This window comes from Ctenopharyngodon idella, chromosome 18, assembly GCF_019924925.1.
Source record: "Ctenopharyngodon idella isolate HZGC_01 chromosome 18, HZGC01, whole genome shotgun sequence".
Taxonomy (NCBI): domain Eukaryota; kingdom Metazoa; phylum Chordata; class Actinopteri; order Cypriniformes; family Xenocyprididae; genus Ctenopharyngodon; species Ctenopharyngodon idella.
The window spans coordinates 18,784,568-18,806,371 of NC_067237.1; the positions used below are offsets into that span (position 1 = coordinate 18,784,568).

The 21,804-nt window shown below is 38.4% G+C and overlaps 2 protein-coding genes across 7 annotated transcripts; both read right to left on the reverse strand.

Moving 5' to 3' along the window:
* Positions 1-1,177: 1,177 nt before the first annotated feature.
* Positions 1,178-11,509, reverse strand: c18h19orf47 (chromosome 18 C19orf47 homolog). Of its 3 annotated transcripts, none has more exons than XM_051870416.1 (8): positions 11,435-11,509; positions 8,949-9,036; positions 6,884-6,998; positions 6,482-6,563; positions 6,205-6,318; positions 5,753-5,896; positions 5,525-5,601; positions 1,178-3,535 (listed from the first exon to the last, which is right to left on the reverse strand). In XM_051870416.1, exons 1-8 carry the CDS (start codon positions 11,499-11,501, stop codon positions 2,999-3,001), a joined length of 1,224 nt encoding a protein of 407 aa, XP_051726376.1. In that variant the 5' UTR covers positions 11,502-11,509; the 3' UTR covers positions 1,178-2,998. The 3 variants fall into 3 exon arrangements, with proteins under 3 accessions (XP_051726376.1, XP_051726375.1, XP_051726377.1); XM_051870415.1 differs by having other exon boundaries at positions 5,753-5,902; XM_051870417.1 differs by lacking the exon at positions 5,753-5,896.
* A 1,273-nt stretch (positions 11,510-12,782) lies between these two features.
* Positions 12,783-20,986, reverse strand: fosb (FBJ murine osteosarcoma viral oncogene homolog B). Of its 4 annotated transcripts, none has more exons than XM_051870477.1 (6): positions 20,719-20,986; positions 20,396-20,583; positions 18,900-19,232; positions 18,685-18,792; positions 17,125-17,469; positions 12,783-16,258 (listed from the first exon to the last, which is right to left on the reverse strand). In XM_051870477.1, exons 1-6 carry the CDS (start codon positions 20,780-20,782, stop codon positions 16,205-16,207), a joined length of 1,092 nt encoding a protein of 363 aa, XP_051726437.1. In that variant the 5' UTR covers positions 20,783-20,986; the 3' UTR covers positions 12,783-16,204. The 4 variants fall into 4 exon arrangements, with proteins under 4 accessions (XP_051726437.1, XP_051726436.1, XP_051726433.1 ...); XM_051870476.1 differs by having other exon boundaries at positions 12,783-16,985; XM_051870473.1 differs by having other exon boundaries at positions 12,783-17,469.
* Between the last annotated feature and the right edge of the window lie 818 nt (positions 20,987-21,804).

Sequence of the window (21,804 nt, forward strand, 5' to 3'; positions counted from 1 at the left end):
CTAGCTTAACCCAAGCCCTGTCTGTGAAACCGGGCCACTGTATTAATCCAAATAATAATTAATATGTTCGTCAGGAGCTGATTGTTGAAAAGTCACTTCTTAAAAGTGAAATGATTTCAGTTAATCCAGTGATCATATGCTGTTTTGGTCTCAGTTTTAAGTGATAGTCACATGACTAGTGGCTGGTAGTGACAATTCCACAAACCTGGAAGAACTTCTGAATGTATATAAGCAGTAGACTTTTTTAGAAAGGAAAATTTAAAATATAACAAAAGTAAAATCAATTAACTATGAATAATTTAGTCAGTCAGCCCGCAGACAATTGTAGGAGTAACATGTAATCGTAATCAATAGAAAAGTAACTGTAGTCTGATTACGAGTACTTTAAAATGTAATCTAAAATGTAATCTAATTACAAGTACTTAATTTTTGGAATCTGAGTATGTAATCCAGATTACATGTAATCAGTTACTACCCAGAAGCATTAAAAAGATACTATTACTTTGCTTTCATCTATTAATAACAACATAAATATACAAGTAAATCTTTTTGGTGTATTTACATTATAATTAATTAATAACAGCAACAATTGAAAACACAGAGTCAGCATTAAGAGCCAAATGTTGAACTGCTGAAGTCCTTTTACAACAGAGTGCTGCAACATTAGAGACATAAGAGCTTGTGCAGTCCTCACCATCTGTCATTTACTAGCGCATGCATTAAACGCAGTTCAGTGCAATGTTTTGTTGCAAGCTCATCAGTTTCGACTCATCATTTAGAAGAAACTAGGACTAATAAAAATAATTGTCATTATCTCTGTAAAGTGACCTTCTTTATCAAACTAATTATGCTGTAAATGTCTTAAATGTAAAACTGCAGGATACTGATGCAGATTCACACAAATTATACTATTGCAGACCTTCATTCATCAACTTGTGTTCTGCTACACAACCACAAAAATGGAAAAATCTCTTTCAGCTTAACCGCTTTCAAACGTATATTGTGCAGATCAGTTTCATCCATTTGTGAAATGCACTCAGATAGGATTATAATGACGGCCCTTTAAACCACTGAGACACAATAATAAACATGATAAAACATGACTAGAATATGCTCTAAAACTCAGTTCAAGTTAATGCACTTCATATAGCATTTGAAAAATAAAAAGCAATTCAAGGTTTTTCCGTTTCATCTTTTTATATTCAATCCATTCCCAAGACAAATAATCTTCATCAATATTTCATAAACTTACCCAGTTAAAATGTTTTCTCAGTTATTATTCCTTAAACATAACCTAACTTAGAAATTCTGCATTTGAGATGCATCAAATTAAAATATTTATAAAAACAGAAGAAACATGATGTAAAACACAGAAAGTGAAGGTGAATACCTATTACAACAGGATGATTAGTGGATACTGTAGTCAACAGTATAAAGGGGTGAAAACATACACAATACACAAGGGTCCACCTCCACGTGTGTTGCTTGGCAACAGCATGCTAGTACCAATGTTATATTTGCTCTGCCTGTCCAAGGGTATTTGATAGCAGAGACTCTTTTTACACATTGATCACGATTTTGGGTCTTCAAGCAAAGTAACAGTTGTGGTCATGGGGGGGATGGTGTCACATGACACTTAAATTCTATTCATATGCATGCGAATGTTGGAGAAGCTTTGCATTCTGTGGCATTCAAATGCCCAATTTTGGTGAACACTAACCTGCGAATTTGTATAGTGAAGACATGCTACCGATAGAAGAATGATACGTCACAGCGTGATCTCTTAGCTGATTGTAAGGAACACAAACTTTGCAGCACTGAGGGGAAAAAGTAATATATATATATATATTAGTGCTGTCAAAAGATTAATTGCGATTAATCACATCCATAAATGTGTATATTTATTATGTACATATAAAAATACACACATGTATAAATTTAAGAAATATTTACATGTGTAAATATTTTATATATAAATATATTTTTGTTTAATATATACATGCATGTGTATTTATACATACATAAATATACACAATACACACACACATTATGTAAACAAACTTTTATTTTGGGTGTGATTAATCGCGATCAATTGTTTTGGCAGCACTTATGTTTATATATATTACTTGTTAATTGTTGAATTTTATTCATTTTTTAAAGTCTAGTGTGACCACAGGTTAAGGCGCATTAATGGCAATGCTCACGTGTGCAGTTTTAAGCCATTGAAAGGCTTTTCCGATCCTTTAAGTTAAAGGGAGAGGATATCAAAAAAAGGATAATCGTGTCATTTACTCACCCTCATGTCCAAACCTGTATGACTTACTTTCTTCTGCAGAACACAAAAGAAAATATTTTGAGGAATGTTGGTAACCAAATCATTATAATGTCCACTATTGGACATTTCTGAAACATCTGTGTTCCACAGAAGAAAGTAAGTCACGACATGAGGGTGATCAAATGATGACAATAATCATTTTTAGGTGAACTATCTCTTTAAAAACAGGAGGAGGTAAGAGGATGGTTGAACATGAGCTTACTTCACAGAGGAATCGGTAAGCTGAGGTGTTTGTGGTAAACAGCACATGCTTTCACTTATGTCTCTTGGCTACTGTAGTGGGAAAAATGGATATTTCGAGCATTTGATGCTGGGCGTCATGCATTATAAAATCTTCATTACAAACCCATTTAATGTGGAAAAATGTTTCACTCACAGGGGCGCAGGAGAGTAGCTATCAAAGTAGGAGAGCGGGATTCCTATAACCAAACATAAGGACAACAGTATGCCCACACACTTATATTTAACAGATATTGCAGCCGTCCCTTTTTTGTCCCCTAATATCAATCATAACACTTCATGAGGTACAGCATATTGACTTCCCAATCCATCAAGGGTGGTCCTAGAGTTCCTCCACTCTCTCAAATAAAAATTCAGGTGGGTTTTAGGTTATAAAAGAGGCAAGCTGGATAAAAAGGGGTGCCGTTTTCAGTTTTCTGGGCATTAGGTTTTCCGAGCACCTAGTCTCTTGAATACACTGACTGCCCCAGCGTCCATCTGAGCCCCGTGAGTGTCACCTGTGCTGCTACTGACCTTAGGGCTGGCCAGAGCAAAGCTGCCCTGAGCTTTGCTTCTGCTGCTCGTGACTCGACTGTCCTGAGTGTCTGCGGGCTGACTAACTAGAGGGGTAGAGGAGGTAGGTTTGACTGAGGGGGCCTTTCCCAGTCTCTGCAGTACACCCAGTTTGGGTGTCCCCTCCTGGCTGGAGGAGGAGGTAGAGGAGATAGGTGGTGGGCCTTCAGATGGGGGGAGTTTGTACTTGGCGCCAAGTCGACGCAGAGTGAAGGGTTTAGATTTGGTGGTTACAGTCTCTTTTTTAGAAGAAGGTGGGGTTCGTTTGAGGACGCCGGCATACTGCAGCACTGAGCCTTCATCGTCACTGTCATTGTCCTCTAAGGAGTCAGTGACATCATTGGTCTTCCCTCCACCCTCTTCTTCCTCCTCTGCTTCACCCAGTCGGCTAAACACACCTGTTGGCTGCTGCACGACAAAAGAGACAGGAAGACAACGATGCAAAAGAAGAGTTATTATTTGCCACACTTTATAATCAGTTCACATCAGTTAATGCATTAGGAATCACAAACAACAAATAACACTTATTCCGAAAGGCACTGATTAATGGATTCACGAATTCTAACGAAAATATTCGGCAGACAGTCATTCCTTGTGTTTGCTGGATAGCAGGTGAGCCAGGGGATAGCATGATATTATACATAAACCTCTAAAATCACTACGCTATAATAATAATAATAATAATAATAAGTGTGTGAAGTATAAACTACATAAATGAAACGAGCGCAAATATATAGTTGCATCGCCGTCTCTGCAAGTCTCTGGGAAATCAGACCTTTGTCAAAGAGTAAGATATTCAATCATACACATTTTCTACTATTCAATAGGGCTGGGACAATACATCGATTCTCGAGTCAATAAATCTGGATCGATCGTGATATTTTCTTTCTCAAATCGATTCTGAGCTTAGTTTTAACAACAGATGGCGCTCTAGGCTAGTTTTTAAACTACACACACTTAAATGCTCACGAAGAAGAGTGCTGGAGAGCGCTCGTGTGTTCGGCTGAGTCATGTAAGTTAAATATACTTGCACCTCGGCTCAGAATGCTTTTATGACGCGAGATTAATGTAAACACAGCCCACTGTGAACACTCTTGTAATTTGCTTCAACCTTTCGCACTTTATGAATGATTATTTTAGGTTTAAAGGGATAGTTCACCCAAAAATGAAAATTCTGTCATCATTTACTCACCCTCACGTTGCTCCAAATCTGTATAAATTTCTTTGTTCTGTTGAACACAAAGGAAGATATTTTAAAGAAAGTTTGTAACCAGGCCGCTTTGGAGCACCATTGACTTCCATAGTAGGAAAAAAAAAATACTATGGAAGTCAATGGTGCCCCAGAACTGTTCAGTTTCCCACATTCTTCAAAATATCTTCCTTTGTGTTCAGCAAAACAAAGAAATTTATATAGGTTTGAAACAACTTGAGGGTGAGTAAATGATGACAGGATTTTCATTTTTGGGTGAACTATCCCTTTAAGTGTTGTGTTTAAAGGAACTGGAAGCAAGCAAAGTAATATTATGTGTGTTTCTAAAGCACGTAGTGCCATCTGCTGTTAAAAACTAAGCTCAGAATCGCGATACATTCAGAAAATCAGTAATTTTAGATTCATTATATCGTGAACCAATAATCGATGTATTGTCCCGGCCCTACTATTCGATATGTCTATTTAAATGTTGTAAACCTTGTACGATATACTCAAGGTCAAGTTCTTTTCGTTCTTCATTTAGGGGTAAAAAGAAGTTGGAAATACCTTTGCAACCAATTTACTGTTAAAAAACATCCTGATGCAGTCCACGCTGCTGAGTGACGTTTAGATGAATATGTATGTGCTGCGTGCTTTCACTGTTATGATAGTTTGATTATAAAGTATATTTGAGACCATAGACTATAGATCTGGCTATGTGAGACTATAGTTTGAATGAATCCTTTTTCTTTGCATGACACATGGACATGACAGTACAGAATGTTCGGGATAATGCCGAAAGAGCCACTGTATAAACATTCATTTCATGTGTCATTGAACGGAAGAGAGGCTCTCGGGAGCGTGCGTAACTGTCACGTAAAAATCAGTCTACAGGCTTTCATAGACAACCTAAGATGTCGGGGGAAGGTCTTTTTTTTTTAAAAGTTTTGTTACAAGCTGTTCACACATTGGCAATAAAACAGTGATTAATACATGAAAATTCTTACATATAGCTCTTTTAACATTTAGCAATGATGTAAAAAATTGGTTCGTGATACCTAAAACATCAACTCATGTTAACTAAATTAACCATACACAAGAGTTATGGAGTCATTAAACAACGTGTGTTATAAATAGAAAACAATTCTCAGTGTATGGGTTTTTGTCGTCTTGTTTATCTGATGGGCATAAACAATACAATTTCTCACCTTATTGGCTGAGATGGTGTCAGTCTTGGACTCTGCCCCAAGTCTGTCAAACACTGAAGTACGTTTTAAAACCTTGGCTGTGGCAATGAAAGGAGAGATGACAAGATTTAATCAATCTCATCTGTATTCAATGCAAATTTTCTGTTAGGCATGTCTATTCTCAATACTTCAAATTACAGCAATATCATGCAAGCTTGAAGCCTCAACAAATACACTATGTCAGGGCACCTTTCTTGGCCTGCTGTGCCAGGATGCGTCGAGTGCGATCTGTAGTGCCTTTTGGCATGTTTATGATATATTTCCCCTCCATTTCTCTAGTGACTCGCCGGCGCTTCACTTGCAACCCATTTTCTTCTGCTGGCTTGCTGGGAACTAAAACTGGGAAAGTTTTAAATCATCCCGTTTCATTTAAAGAGATAGTTCAAACTCCAAACTCATGTACTCTACTGTTCAAAGGCTTGGGGTCAGTACTTTTCTTTCCCCCCAAAAAATAAATAAAAATAAATAAATAAAAAATAAATTACCAACCCCAAATTTTTGAACAATAGTGTATACAATAAATAATATATACTATTTTTGTGTCCTGTAATAATCCGAGCAGTTAAAGACCAGCAATGTGCATTCAATAAAACCTTGACTGACATCTCTACTTATCTACCATAAAGTTCAATCACAGGTACCTGTTTTGGCACTAGCGTTGGAGACCGTCACTGATATTCGGTTGTCAGGGCGCCGAGCAGGAGTGCTTGGTGGGGAGTCCCGACTCAGAGCATTGGCGATCATGCGTGTGGCAGCTGTCAGAGCAACATGAACATTACCAGAGCTACAGCTTCAGCCCACTCAGACAAAGATAAATCACTCCCTATATGAGCAACCAGTAAAGAACTGCAGGGAAACTGTAAATTAAGGACATGAGGAACAAGTTTATGAAAACAGCTTAATACTTTAAATACTTACGAGTGTTAGCAGTACGTCTCAGTTCAGCCTGTACACTAGTTTGTCCAGACGAAAGGGCCTCAGTTGTCATTTTACACATATCCTGTATTAAGAGGAAGGAAGAGTAGTTCACATTTTAGAATAATGAAGCATGCCAACCTTTAGTGGTCAACAAATATTGATACCAAAATCTAGAGACAAGGGTTGCTGATATATATTACTCATAGTTTTTCAAAATTCACATTTATTTAAAAAAAATTCAATTTATTAATAATTCTCTGTTAAGTTAAGTGTAGATGGTCAATAGTCAAGGTCAATAATTTCATATTGGCAAAATATTGGTAAATTAATTAACTAATAGACATTTCACTTTTTTAAACATTTACAGACACAAAAACCTAAAAACCTAGCATTTGCACCCACCTGTCTATACACATGCTTTGCATGTTTGAGAATAGCTATGATGTCCCCGATGACTGTGATTCCCAAGTCCATCATTATTTCTTTACTGAGGTCCATGAGCATGTTTTTCTGAATCCTAGAGAGAGAAAAAACACTTGAAGTTACTTTTTCAAGACATTTACAGCATCCAGTTGTGATACCTGTTGTTCAGAATGTTGTTTGTTCACATTTCAGAGCAGACCAGATCCAGTGTTGCTAGATTGGGTTGGTTACCGCCCAATAGGGCGGTTTTGAATTTGATTGTGCGGGTAAAAATTAGTTTGGGCGGGCAGACAGACAAAATTTGGGCTGGTTTGGGGTCAGTTTGGTGGTTTTCAAACATCTAAATATTGCATAGGCTAATTGGTTAACAAAGAAAACCCAAGTGTGTACGTACTGCATACAATCAGTCATCATGACGTTACTAAACACACACACACTCACCCACTGCAGAGTTGGCTGGTGCTGATGCTGACGTTGCCCGCCACACTTTTAGCCAATCACGAGGGATCAGCGGACAGAAGTGATGATTCATGAGTGACAGGTTTTTTTTAGCACGATAAGGGATCAGATTTTCAATATATAACTGTACGTTAAATTCAAGTGATCACAATGCCAGAGTGGCCTAAATATAAGTAACACTGTAAAGAGTGGGAGAGTGACTCTCAAAGTGAATTACGTCTGTGGAGGGAGATGACGTGAAGGCTCTAGTTGTAACTCTTAAATCAGAGCACAGTTGAATAATTAAATCAAAATTGAAACGGAATATGGGACTATGCGATCCTGTCCAGCATCAGGACATCTTTTAAACTATCCAGACATATCCTTGAAAGCTGCTGATTAGTTTTGACTGTGCAGTGTTATGTATAATGTTCTACAATACAATAATAATAATTCCTTCCATTATATAGTGCTTTTCTGGGCACTCAAAGCGCTTTACATATTGAAGGGAGAACCTCAACCACCACCAATGTGCAGCATCCACCTGGATGATGCTACGGCAGCCATATTGCGCCAAAATGCCCACCACACACCAGCTTATTGGTGAAGAGGAGACAGAGTGATGAAGCCAATCAGTGTATGGGGATGATTAGAAGGCCATGATGGACAGAGGCCAATGGGCAAATTTGGCCAGGATGTCGGGGTTACACCCCTACTCTTTTCGAAGGATCCTGGGATTTTTAACGACCACAGAGAGTCAGGACCTCGGTTTAACGTCTCATCCGAAGGATAATATGTAGCCTACTTCACGAGAGACGTGCTGTAGTTCTGTCTGAAGTTAAAGTGCAACACGAAGGTAAGCACATTATTGTTGTTAATTTTTTGTTGTTGAAATTCGTACACCAATGTATCACTGAATGGCCGTTTTGACTGTCACTGTGTGTGCATGAACTAGTGTGAAATACCTGCTAATTATGTAGCTCTAGACTAAACGTGAGCATGCATTTAGTAACAGATTCAGTATTCCTCAATATGAATAAAAACAGTGAAATGCAAACTCAGAATATTACACAAACCTGCAATAACTAAATATGTTAATGTCGATGATCCAATTCAACCATACTAATAAGCAAAAATCACTAAATAAACATCACGTTTGTGTTTCATTTTCTGGTTTTTATTACTTAAGTGTTGAACTTTCTACTGCGTCCTATTCTTCTATAACCCAGAATGGCAGCACAGCTGAAAAATCTGTTTAAGCTGCACCCTCTACTGTACAGCCGTGAATTTGCACTTCCTTCAGCCTGAGGCTTATTCATTTCACTTTAGTGTGAAAGGGCCTTTACATTTGCCAAAAATAAAACTTTTTTGTTGTTATTAAAAAAACAAACAAGCCCAGCACAGGAGATAAAGTAATGCAAAAGTAATGTAACGCATTACTTTCCATAAAAATTAACAAAGTAACAGTTACTTTTTTAGGGGGTAACACAATATTGTAACACATCATCTTTTAAAAGTAACTTTCCCCAACAGGAACAGTACAGATGAACAGTTCATGTTTATTTGCACATGATCACTACATTAAAAGGCAATCATTTGTTTTTACCTGTTATCAACAAATGACACAGCATAGTTGACAGCCAGTCCAGGAGGGATCCCAGCATCTTTGAAGAACTGGATCCATTCTGAGGTGGCTAAAGTACCAAAGAAAACAGTTATTATATGCATAGACGAAGAATATCTAACATTTTGAATTTAAAAGTTGTCTCAAATGACACAATATGCACGTAACTGTTTAGTGTAGGATTTTATAAGGTTATTTTATCATTCAAAATCTGATATAGCTGATATAGCAGCACCCCCTCAACTACGCAAGAAAAACTGCAACAGTTAAAGATGCAGTGTGCAAATTTTAGCAGCATCTAGCAGTGAGATTGTGAACTGCAATATAGAAAAGCTATGGTGGCCAACACAGGACAAAGATGTCGTTGTCTGAGACAGCAGAGAGTAGCCAGTCAAGCAAACGCACTCTATAGAGCAGTTTGTCCGTTTAGGGCTACTGTAGAAACATGCCGGCACAAAATGGTGAAAGGGGACCCACGGTGTATGTAGATAGAAATGGCTCATTCTAAGGTAATAAAAACATAACGGTTCATTATGTAAGGGTCTTTATACACCACTGAAAACATATTATTTGAAAACATATATTATATTGCATTTCTGTCAATAGATCCTCCTAAAATTTACACATTGCACCTTTAAGTGCATGAAGCATCCAACATTCCACACTTGTGAATGTGCACTTTTTTTGAATTTTCAGTGTGAACACACTACTCGCACTATTTATACTACAAAACGGCATAGAATAGTGCATAAGTATGTAAACCGGGATGCATCTAATGAGAAATGTGTGCATTCTTTTTATGTTACAAATGACTATAAAATTTAAGCAATCAGCAATGTTACATTATCTTATTTGTTTAGCATGAATTAGCCTCTGTTAGCTTTTAGATCTGGCCGGTTAGCTGTCAGATATGTTTAATGTCTCAGAGGAAAGTGTTGTTGAATGTACAGATAAAATTAAGTGGTTTAGCAATTTAATTTTGATATTCAGTTTTTTTCCAGCAACATTAATAACTATAATTCCATAGATTGAGAATGTATTTTAATATGCGTATTTGGAATTAATTGGATGACACACTGTTTTCATATGGTTATGGAAAAACACCCTCATAAAGGTAAAAATGGGCCCAGAAATCAATTCTATGAGGCAAACAGAAAATTGGTGCAGACCAAACTCAACATGGAAAAGAGGTCAGCAGCATATGTGACATGCATGACAAAGACAGAACACATGGTCAGCCAGAGCAGCTGCATGGGTGTTATTTTTAAAGTTGTGAGTCTTGTATCAGTAACTGAATTCTCCTGCTCAAGGCCGTTCACAAGCTTAAAGGGATAGTTCACCCAAAAATGAAAATTCTGTCATCATTTACTCACCCTCAAGATGATCCAAACCTGTATGAATTTTGTTCTTCTGCTGAACACAACAGAAGATATTTGGAAGAATGTTGGTAACTAAATAATTGAAGGGACCCAATTGACTTCCAAAGTATTTTTTTTCTCATAATAGAAGTCAATGGGGTCCATCAACTGTTTGGTTAACCATATTCTTCAAAATATATTTATATAATATATGCACATAAACATATTCTTCTTATTTTGTCTTCAGCAGAAGAAAACAAAATAATACAGGTTTGAAACAACGTGAGGGTGTGTAAATAATGACGATTTTCATTTTTGCCTTTTAACAAAACTAGCTGCATGGATATAGTTAATTTACATAAAATTAAACTATAAAGAAGTCTAAAGTTTTATTTCTATTTAGGATTAACCTGTCAGTGTTCAATATGTCAGTTGTATTACTGGTCCACACTAAAGTATATTCTAATAAGTCTAAACCCGGCTTCAAACTGCCTAAAATGGTTTGTTGTATTACTGGCTCCATAACTGATCTCAAAGACTGGCCAAGTTGATGTTTAGCTGGTCAGCAAACTGGCCTCACAACTGAAAAGGTGCCAAAATCCTTCATAAATCAGCCGACCTCAACATGCAGGGAGACTAGATAAGAACAACAAACCAGTTTATTATTATTTTTTAGCGGAATACCAAATAATTCTTATTTACACATACAGAAAGACAATTATTTTAAGGGGATTGCTGTATAAACATGTTCACATACAGTAATACCACTTATAATGACTTTAGAATAATACAACACAAACATATTACACAACACAAACATATTTCACGCTATTGGCTAATATGACATGTTGAAGCAAGTGTGTCGGATAAAAACAGCATATTAATAATGTTGTCGTGTAAAAACGAGACAATAGTAATGCAACGCGGGCCTGATTCATTGAACCCAGCCGCTGTTTGGCGCTTTAGCCCTTCGTGAAGACCAAACGTAAACCTCCACAAGTCATTCTCCTCTTAACGTCTCACCACAGAAAGCTAAATATTGATTTAAGCCGCTTTGTGGACATGTACAGTGACCACATTCCAAACATAAGGGTCATTTCTTTCTCTTACCTGTTGTGACGGTCGCCATCTTCCCAGGGAAAAACCGACGCGTTGCGGAAATCTTGTGACGTAACATCCTCTCCGTCTTCGGAACAAATCGGCTGACCCGAATGTTCCGAATGAACTGAGCAATCACTGGCTCCAAAACATGTTTTATTTAACATTTTATTGCTCCAGTGGGTCAATCTGTGTGTAATTACTGTTACAACTGGAAGGCTGTTATTAAACGGAATTTTCTATGACAACCTTCATTATATGGAAAAGAGATGCAATGCAAATGTTAATGGTGTCATTCTGTCTTACTCAACTATTTATCATTTTCACCTATGAAAGAAAGTCTTACGGGTTTATAAACAACATAAGGATTAATAAATGATGATAATACCTTAATTTTTGGGTGAACTATTCCTCTGATTTTATAAATGTGCTGTTTCTATTATATCCACTAGATGGCGTTAAAAGCTCATTAAAGGGTTAGTTCACCCAAAAATGAAATTTCTGTCATATGTACTCACCCTCATGTCGTCCCAAACCCGTAAGACCTTCGTTCATCTTCGGAACACAGATATTTTTGATAAAATTCGAGGGTTTCTGAACCACACATAGGCAGCAACATCATTTCACCTTTTGAGGTTCAGAAAGGTATTAAAGACATCGTTAAAATAGTCAACGTGACTGGTTCAACCTTAATGTTATGAAGTGATGAGAATACTTTTAGTGCGCAAAAACAAAACAAAAATAACGACTTTATTTAACAATTTTTTGGACTGTTATCATACAGTTGACTTTTGGCACGCATGCGTCGTGCTGCTCACGTGAACAGTGTCGGCCAATAGTGAGCCGCGTTCGGACGTAAACACGGAAGCCTGCACTGCGTTTACTACGTATGACAACAGTTCAAATTGTTTAAATAGAGTCGTCTTTGTTTTGTTTTTGCGCACAAAAAGTATTCTCGTCGCTTTATAACATTAAGGTTGAACCACTGTAGTCATATGGACTTTAAGGTGCCTATGTGTGGTTCAGAAACCCTCGGATTTCATAAAAAATATCATAATTTGCGTTCCGAAGATGAATGAAGGTCTTACGGATTCGGGACGACATGAGGGTGAGTAATTAATGACAGAAATTTCATTTTTGGGTGAACTAACCCTTTAATATCATATCCTTGTTTGTGAGTCTTAGCTAGGGGTTTTCAGTATTTAGATGCCACAGACCCCAAAATATAAACATCCTCGTGCGAGTGACCCCATCCAAAAATGGGCATCCAAAGGCAGCTATATATTTGTGTATATAACGATTCAATTTATACTGTGAGAAATTAATATTATAATATGTTTTTAAAAAGCACAGATAGAAGTCTTTGTGAATATGTTTATTTTGTAGACATTTCCTTTACAAGAAAAATTGGACGTCATACAAAGATATTAAGATAGGACAGTACACCAAGATTTCACAGTCTAACAATATGAAATGTCCTTCTCCATTCATTAAAGGGCTAGAAATATAGCATAACGGAGAAAGGGTGAAAAGGGAAAGAATGTAGAACGGCGGATTATATAATTCACAAGGGTTGTTCAGTATGTATTAAATATGCTGTTCAATATGAGAACTCTGAAAACACTCTGTAAACCACTCTTGAGTGTCCTAAACTCACAACCTCAAATCTCCAACGACACGTTTTCTTTGTCAAGAATATACAAAGACAAACAGTATTGAAAAAGCACCATATTATCTTCAGTTTGAAATGTTTTGTAATGATTCTTATTACATCTAACTTTCATTTCCCTTCAAAAAATGATGTATGAGAAATAGGTCAGCCCTCTTTCTTTTAAATTGTGTAACGTTAGACTATGATCTCTTAGATTTCACTCTTTTCATACTGAAGGCAATCCTAAAATGTGCATTAGAAAGTGAAACAGTTCACTAATCAATCAATGCCCACTAAGCGCAAAATGGCACTGACGTTTTACATCCTCATAATGCATAACCCTCCCATCACTGAGGTCTCAGCAGAGTAAATGATACACAAGGTAAACTGTAAAGACAAAACCACTTGTCTCAAATCTTCACTGTGACACTGTAGCATCAGAAATGACTTTTATCATACAGTTCAGTTGATTTGCTACATGGTTTTCCTAGAGTATCTGAAATATTGCATTGCACCAAAGCACTGTGAGTTTGAAAATACCTAGGATGATCTAAAACACGATTGTGCAGCTGAATCTAAACAAGGAGTTTCTGCAAAGTGGAAGACCACAGAGTCACTGATACTGTATCATTTAACCAACATCTCCTTTTGCTATAATATCAGAGTCAGATCATATTTGTAAAGATACAGTAACAATATGTTTTGGTGTAGGAGTAACAAAAGCACCAACAGCTGAAAGATCCAAACAACATAAAACTGTTGTGACACACAATAAAGTCTTTTGAAGAAAAGTTAAACATGGAGCTGTTTGACAATGTGCTTTCTGATATCATATCATGTCCCACTTTGTGAAATCAAAGCTCTGCCTTCATAACGTCACTCTTTGAGACATCATAATTCATAATTCAACGTAATTTTTATCAAATGGCTCTGTTGGAAAGAGCTCTCTCTGCTTATATTTGAAACTCTGGGTCTAAATTCGACCAACAAGACAATGGTGCACTTGTGTGTATAAATGTAGCACGAAAAGGCATTTCGATTTAAACAACTGTACAAATATTCTTGTTTCCACCCCATAAAATACTCCAGATAAAGAAGCCAAAGTCAATAATAACAATGGACCTCGACTGTTTTTAAAAAATACTTCCAATCTGTATTCCGATTTCGATACCAAGTCGGTACTGACATTTTAAAAATGCGACGCTTTGAGCGCTGTTGAGTGGATTCGTAAACACCTCTGATTGGCCATTGTGTTCACATGCTCAACATATATGTCTGTGAATGATCAACGCACGGGAGCATTTGAATTTGAAAGCGGGAGCTGTCCGCTGATAGATGCCTGCGTGTATCTGTGTAAGCGCTCGGTAAGAGCGTCTTTGATGTCTATTTACAACATGTTTTTGAAGCGTTGATCATTGTAGCCAATCACAGACATATATGTTGAGCATGTGAACACAATGGCCAATCAGAGGTGTTTACGAATCTGCTCAACAGCGCTCAAAGTGTCACATTTTAAAAATGACAACTCTAATTCTGATCATGTCCATAACATGAATTAATTAGGGCTGGTTAAAAGATGTCCATCAAGCCCTGACTATCTCACACACACACTCAGTCAAAGGGCAGACAGCACACACTGGACAACACAGCTGAATATCATATGCTCATCTAAAATACATTGAAACACTCAATTCATTTCTTCTTTTTTCTTTAGCATATTTATTGATTTGTTTACGCATTTATAGATATTTTGGCGTCCAGTGTGTTTTGTCCACAGGGGTTGATGAACAAGGGCTGTGGGACCAACCTCATTGGCAAATCAAGCACAGCACAAACCTGTGATACATATATGTGCACCACAGTTTCAATACAGTCATCGTACATATTACACGTTTCCAATGAAAGGCAGTGACAATGCTTCTCATATCATAAGGGAAAGCGGGGCTGTTATTGTTTATTATAATATATTTTTTGTTCTTTTAGAAAAATATCTATGTTTAAATCAAAACCAAGTGCATCAAGCTCTCCCTATCTGTCTTCATTGACAAAAATAACATTTTCTGAACATTCATATATTACATTACAATCATTGTATATATATATACACTGAATATGTATATATATGCATACATAATATATATATTTATATATATTTATAGTTTTAGACATAAAAAGGTTCATAGTGCACAACATGCCTTTTTAGTTGCCAACATGAGATAACTATGAAATAATAATAATAACCATAATAACAATATTTGTGATAACTGCAGTAAGACAACAATAACAGATAGAAGGAGCAGCTAAAAGCCCCACAAAATTCTTCCATTTGGCAGCAACGGCACAATCAAGAGCAAAAAAGCATAATGAAAAATCAGTAACTCAAAACATCAAAAAACATTCACAGGAAAGTAAACGGTTCATATTCAAAAGCACATCCCGTCCTTTAGGTAGGCCACCGTTACGTGTTCCTTCCATCTGCAGCCGCCATTTGTGCTTTTTCCATTTTAAAACCAACATCAACAACCCCCTTAAAGAAAGAAATCAACTGGACATGTAGTCCTCTGTGGCTTCCATTCACAATCAAAGCCTAGAGGTCTCAACTCAAGGACTATGTCAAGAAGCACAGAGGCCACTCATCCAAAACCAAGAGGTTGTCCTTTTTTTTACTCCATTTTTTTTTTTTTTTTTTGGTCACTCATTATATAATGCTCTTCAACCCACTCTCATATGGGATCATCAGATAAGCCACTTTTGAGTTAATACTATCTTTGAAACACAGAATGAAACAAGCAAACATACCCCTCAAGAAAGGGGAAAGGGCGTAACAGGGTGTGAAAGCTCTCAGAAGACCAGCGGGAGATGCGAATACTCTCATCTCATACCTCCAGATTCCAAAAGCTTGCCAAAGCTCCTCCGCTGGCCTTGCCAAAGTCTAGCGATGTATTTCCTCCGCTCATCCGAAATCAAATCCTCAGCGCTGAGGAGGAATAAAGAGTCCCGTTCCTTTAGCCTGTGCGGTGGCATCTGAGATGGCATTTGATCTGCGCGCTGTGGCTGGTTCGTTTAGATGTCTGCTCACTGTTGGCCGGTCCGTGCGAGAGGATTTGAGGTGTTGGGGTGTGGGCTGGCACTCAGTCAAGGTTCCATGGGCTTTCAGGGTCCAACGGACTCTCAGGGGCCGAAGGCTTCAGAGAGAACCCGAGGTACATAAAGACAGGAGAGAGGAGAAACAGATGTGGAGATGGACAACGGAGGGAGAAACAAAGAAAGATAGATAGGTAGAGAGTGTGTGGTCATGTCCTTTTGTCATAGGAAGACGTCGGAAGAGGTGTGGATGAACTGGATGGAGAAAGAAAGGGTTGCAAGGTAGGCCAAAACAATAGAAAAACGAAACAAAACCCACAAAGCAGATCCGTGCCCCCTTTTTTTTTTTGCTTAGACAAATACACAGCAGGCACCTGGCGTGGATAGAGAGAGAAGGAGGGAGATGGTACACCAATGTAAGCTGGAGCGAGAAAGATAAAAGGGGGAGTGTGCTGATGTGCTTGCATTGTTATGTGTCAAACGGATTTAAATGTCTATGACAATTTAAGTGTGTGTGTGTGGGCTACTGACTCATCTTGATATTAAGCCTGAATTCATTGTGAATTAATATACACTTACATCATCTGATGAAGTCACTCAGACACTAACGCATCTGGGCCTTAAATCGCAGGGCTTAAATGTAAACGATCGATACAATGTCAGAGGCGTAACTGAATTTGTATGTACGTATGTGGTGCTGTCGATAGGCAAGCAGAAGCAGAGAGATGCAGAGCTCTCAAAGTGCAAGAAGCGAGGGTGAGTTCAGGGAATCAGAGGACTGATCGCTGCTGCTGGTTCGCTGGTTAGCGCTGGCCCCGCAGGCTCCCTCTGGGTAGGTGAACACAAATGAAGATGTGTATGAGGGGATGTAGCTGCCGGCGTCAGGGTTACCGCCACCGTCGGCAACAAGGCACGGGCCGTCCGGCGCCGGCTGGCCCTGCCCATAGAAAGAACTAGAAAAGGCTACCTCCTGCATCATCCCTTGCTGCTGTTGTGCTGGGGCCGGATGTGTCTGCGTGGGCTGTGTAACCGGGACGTGGTGGTGGTGGTGGTGGTGGGACGAGTAGGCGGGCGGCAGGTAGAAAGAGTCCTCCTTCACAGTCAAACCCACCACGGAGACGGAAGGCGCCTGTGGGGACGTCTGCGGCAGCGGCTGCGGCAGCGGCAGTGGTGCGGGGGGCTGGTCCTGGTATGGAATTTTGCAGCCAGGTTGGTGGGCGACCAGGACGAACTCAAGACGCTCCTTCTCCTTTTGCAGCTCGGATATTTCGGCCTCTAGCTCGGCCTTCTCCTCCTCCAATATGTCTGTCTCCTTATGTTGGAGAGACAAGAGGAGGACACAAGGGGACAGAGATTATATGATCACATGAAATGAGGACAAAAACAAGGGTTTCTCTTTAGCATTCAGAACTAATTCAGAAATACATGTTGCTATAGTTTTAGAGAGCAACAACCAAATAAACGTCATTTTCTTAATTGCGAAATTGCTAAACTTTGTTCACACAATATAATTACAGTGGGTTTATTTAATATTTGCTCAAATTAGCCATTTCTAATTACAATGCAGATGTGCATTGGTACATTCTAAAAAATGCTGGGTTAAAAACAACCCAAGTTGGGTTGAAAATGGACAAACTCAACGATTGGGTTTTATTTAACTCAACTATTGTTTAAAAATTACTATATGGTTGGCTTAAAATTAACCCAAAATAGGTTGGAAATTAAAAATAAGACACATAATTACTAGAGGCAACAATAATAATCAAAAGGTGAACACTTAGTAATAACAAAGACTTTATATATAGAAAGACGGTGCACTCGTATTGTTATGAATGGGAGAAAGTGCAACACGCAATATGGCCAATCACTGATTGGTGAAGTCATCACGTCACTGCAGCGACCGTTAGAAACTAAAACAGTCAAACACGTGCTTAGAGATGTGCCTGAAAAAGCCTGAAAAATGCCGTTTTTTTGTCATGATTTGAGCGTTTAGAAACAAAATTTATGAGACAGTTGTTGTGAGATTTCATTGGTGATTTCAAATATGAAATTTAATCAAAAGTTTGGCGAACAGTTTTGGAGAATTTGATGTTATCCCATTCAAAGAGATAGGAGCTGCACTTGCATGCCCAAGAGGTGCATGACTTGAAATGACTTGCCGAGTGAAATGCCTTTGTTAATAAGCAATTTAATAAATGTTTATTGTTTAATTATTATTCATTAAACTTATTAATAAATGTTAATTTCCAACATACTTTGGGTTAATTTTAAGTAATTTTTAAACAATAGTTAAACATTTAACCCAACCGCTGGGTTAAAACAACCCAAATGCTGGGTTTGTCCATTTTCAACCCAACTTGGGTTGTTTTTAACCCAGCATTTTTTTAGTTTATCATTTACAAACTATCATTGTAAAAAGCGGATTGGCATGTAATGAATCCAGTAATTATGAAGCCTTTGCATTCATCTGTTATCATGAATAAAATATTGTGGATGTGTAATTATATGCGAGTACAGCATCGCTCACCGACTGTAACCTGTCTGTGAGCTCACGCCGTCGGTTCCTACACTTAGCGGCGGCCAGTTTATTTCTCTCTCGTCTCACACGTCTCTTCTCCTCCTCCTCAGGGGTCAGCTGGGAACAGAACACATTTAGTATCTTATTAAACCTTGTGTGTTGAAGATTGTTTTAGATTTTTCGAATCAAATGACTAACCATGCCGTCATGGTCCCCCCACTCACCGTTTCATCCCGTGCACGACGGCGGCTCCGAGATTGTCGCACTGGGCCAGGAGTATCAGAGCTTGGTGGGGTGAAGCTTCCAGGGGATGAAAAGCTTGGGCCTGGCAGGTCGTAAGGATCCAGGGCAACAGGCTGCGTCATGGTGCTGGAGCCCGAGGCGCTTTGCCCTGGTGCCACGGAGGAGATGAGAGTGGGCTGCACCATCCACTGCAGATCCTGGCTGGTGGTGATGGCCGTCACTGTGGGTACAAATGAGCTGGGCATGTCCACCCCTGCCCCGGTGCCGGTTGACCCTCCACCCACCCCTACCCCGCCAGTGGCAGATACACACTCCTGGAATCCGAAAAACATAAGCAGTATAAAACTATGGGCCTCACCAACTTGCTTTCAACAGGATTATTATTAACTAAAAATTGAAATAAACTGAACTAAAATAGCATAAACATAATCTTATTTTATTTCAACTAAGGCAACACTTTCTCATTTTCGTTTAGTTTAACTTGAAATGCTAATAAATAAAATGAAATAAACTAAGCTACAACTAATAAAATTAATAAAAACTATAGGCTATATAGACATATTTGTTAAAAATATGAAAAATCTGCAAAATTACTAAAACTTTCAAATTAAAGTGGAAACAGAAAATATAAAAATGAAGTCTAAGTCAAAATATTAACTGTATGAAAATAACACTGGCTGTAAAGCTAAATTTCCAGTGCCTTCATGTAAAGATAACAGACTAAACATTATGAAAATACAAACAAACAATGAACAAACATATGAAAATCTGAGCTTTATCATAGCATTCTGTTTCATTAAAATAAATAATTTTCACTAAAATGACAAAGATGTGTTTAAATACAACTAGGCACAAACTTCGCGAATATTTTCTCATTTAATAAAATTATCTGTGCACAACCAATAAAACATATTTAGGAGACAGAGCTATATTAGTACACGCTTTCTTCCTCTCTTTTTTTAGAAAAACAAGCCCACTGATGCCAGTGCGAGTCCATGTTTCATTAATATTCATATTAAAGCGTGTTACCCAAAGCGTACGCAGTACGCCGCAGCCAATCACCGACCTAGAGTCGCCCCTCCCGTCTCTGTTCCTCCGCCCCCGTCACACCCCCGGTGTTCCCCTTAGCAACACAACGTAACACTCCAAAATAGAACGCATTGACGTCACGTCGAAGTCTGAGAAGCGAGAGCAGTAGCACTGAGCGCGAGGCGGAGCTTCTTGTGCGAGCGTCGGAGAGTTCCACAGCTCTGTCATCTGTTTCGCGGCGTGCTGTAAACCTACCACGTTGCCACCGGCCTGATTCCGCGCGCATGCTGACTTGTCAGTATTCTATTCCGTCATCTAAACACACTCAAAAGAATGCAAATGCACACCCTTAGCAGCGTCGCTCAGAAACGAGCGAGCAAATCTCGCAGCTGTTTGTTAAAACAATACTTTGTACGGACAAACGCGATGTTTAAATGCGTTTACTTACTTGCGGTGCGCTGGTGGTGGGCGGACTCCCGAAGGATTCCACGGACGACAGGTACTGAGATTCAAGAGAAGGAGATGAGCTTCCACGGGAGCCGGTGTCGGGGTCTCCGGGGAACCCCTGATACATCTCCCCGGTGGAGCCGAGAGAAACCGAAACACCTACTGTGCCCGGCGAAAACGGGATGTCACCTGTCACCCAACACAAGTCACACTGAAGCGTATTGTCAGGGCATCAATTATTCGCTTTTGTAAACCGTAATGCAGTATAAAAAAGAAAACCAGGCGCATTATATTTCAATATGTGTTTATATTAAAGTCACCTACCGTAACAAGTTTTACTTTGAGTCTTCGTCAAGATGCCCTTAGTCTCTTTCCAAAATAGTTGCATTAAGACATCAATCCAGTTCCCTGCTGGAGGAAACTTCTAAATTCCAATCTCTCCTTGGATAACACTTCCCAGGCCGTGGTACAATCCGTGAAATGCGTGAAATGTGCATTTATAAATCCATAAAAAAATAATCCGGAATGTGTTTATTACAAACGGGAGTAGAAAGTGTTCGGTGTTTCGGCAGCAGCGCTTCTTCTTGTGAATGAAGCCTGAGAACGCATTGTAAAGTAGGGAGTCCTGGCTCCTCCTCTTACTGGTGTTCCGCTGACGTAGGTGCCCATATATGGGCCAAAAGCAGTGTTTTTGTTTTCGGTATCTAAGCAATATGACGTGTAAGGGATTCCCTCACCCACAGAAAGAGACAGCGCGCTCGCGGTCAAGAATAGGTACGTTTACTATTACTTCCACAAGATATTTTTAAGTGTTACATGGTTTTAACGGACAATATTTAGAAACGACACGGTTTTTGCATATTTGCCTATGCTACGTCAAAAATGCGTTATGTTTAACTGTAGCTTAATGTTATTTATGTCACTATCAGGTTTAAATAAACCATTATTTTACAATACACTGTATGTTTGCGCTTAGAAATAAATATCATTCATTGAATGCAAGAGATTGAAACACTGAATAATAAGCAAATAAAACAACCTTGTTCAAATAAAGACACACGGTACTGCCTTGTTTTTGTTGAGAGCTATAAAAACTATCCCTATACAAAAAAAAATAAAAACAAAAATAAAATTAAAAAACATGGTTAATATACACTAACCGTTTTTTGGCTACACTAACCATAGTTTAACCATGGTATTTAACTGTGGTTATACAAATGTTAATCAATCCGTCAAAAAAACATGGTTACTACACTTTTACTAAAAAAAAAAAATTTGTTAATTTTACTAAGGGATATGCTGTACAAAAATCATTATGTCAGTGTAATATCATAATCCATTTAATAGTCACAATAATTTTCCATGTCTGCTCGATTTTAATCAGTTCTTTTGAATTTATTTTTCGTTAAT

Bases quoted from the DNA above. Each gene is read 5' to 3' on its own strand.
- c18h19orf47 (XM_051870415.1), bottom strand. From the start codon at position 11,501: ATGTTACGTCACAAGATTTCCGCAACGCGTCGGTTTTTCCCTGGGAAG. The intron at 9,037-11,434 runs GTAAGAGAAAGA...TTGGTACTTTAG, and splicing joins GATGGCGACCGTCACAACAG to CCACCTCAGAATGGATCCAG. The intron at 5,602-5,752 runs GTGCCCTGACAT...TCATTGCCACAG, and splicing joins GGCACAGCAGGCCAAGAAAG to CCAAGGTTTTAAAACGTACT.
- fosb (XM_051870473.1), bottom strand. From the start codon at position 20,782: ATGCAACTATTTTGGAAAGAGACTAAGGGCATCTTGACGAAGACTCAA. The intron at 19,233-20,395 runs GTAAGTAAACGC...TTCGGATTCCAG, and splicing joins CCACCACCAGCGCACCGCAA to GAGTGTGTATCTGCCACTGG. The intron at 17,470-18,684 runs GTGAGCGATGCT...CTCCAACATAAG, and splicing joins TCACAGACAGGTTACAGTCG to GAGACAGACATATTGGAGGA.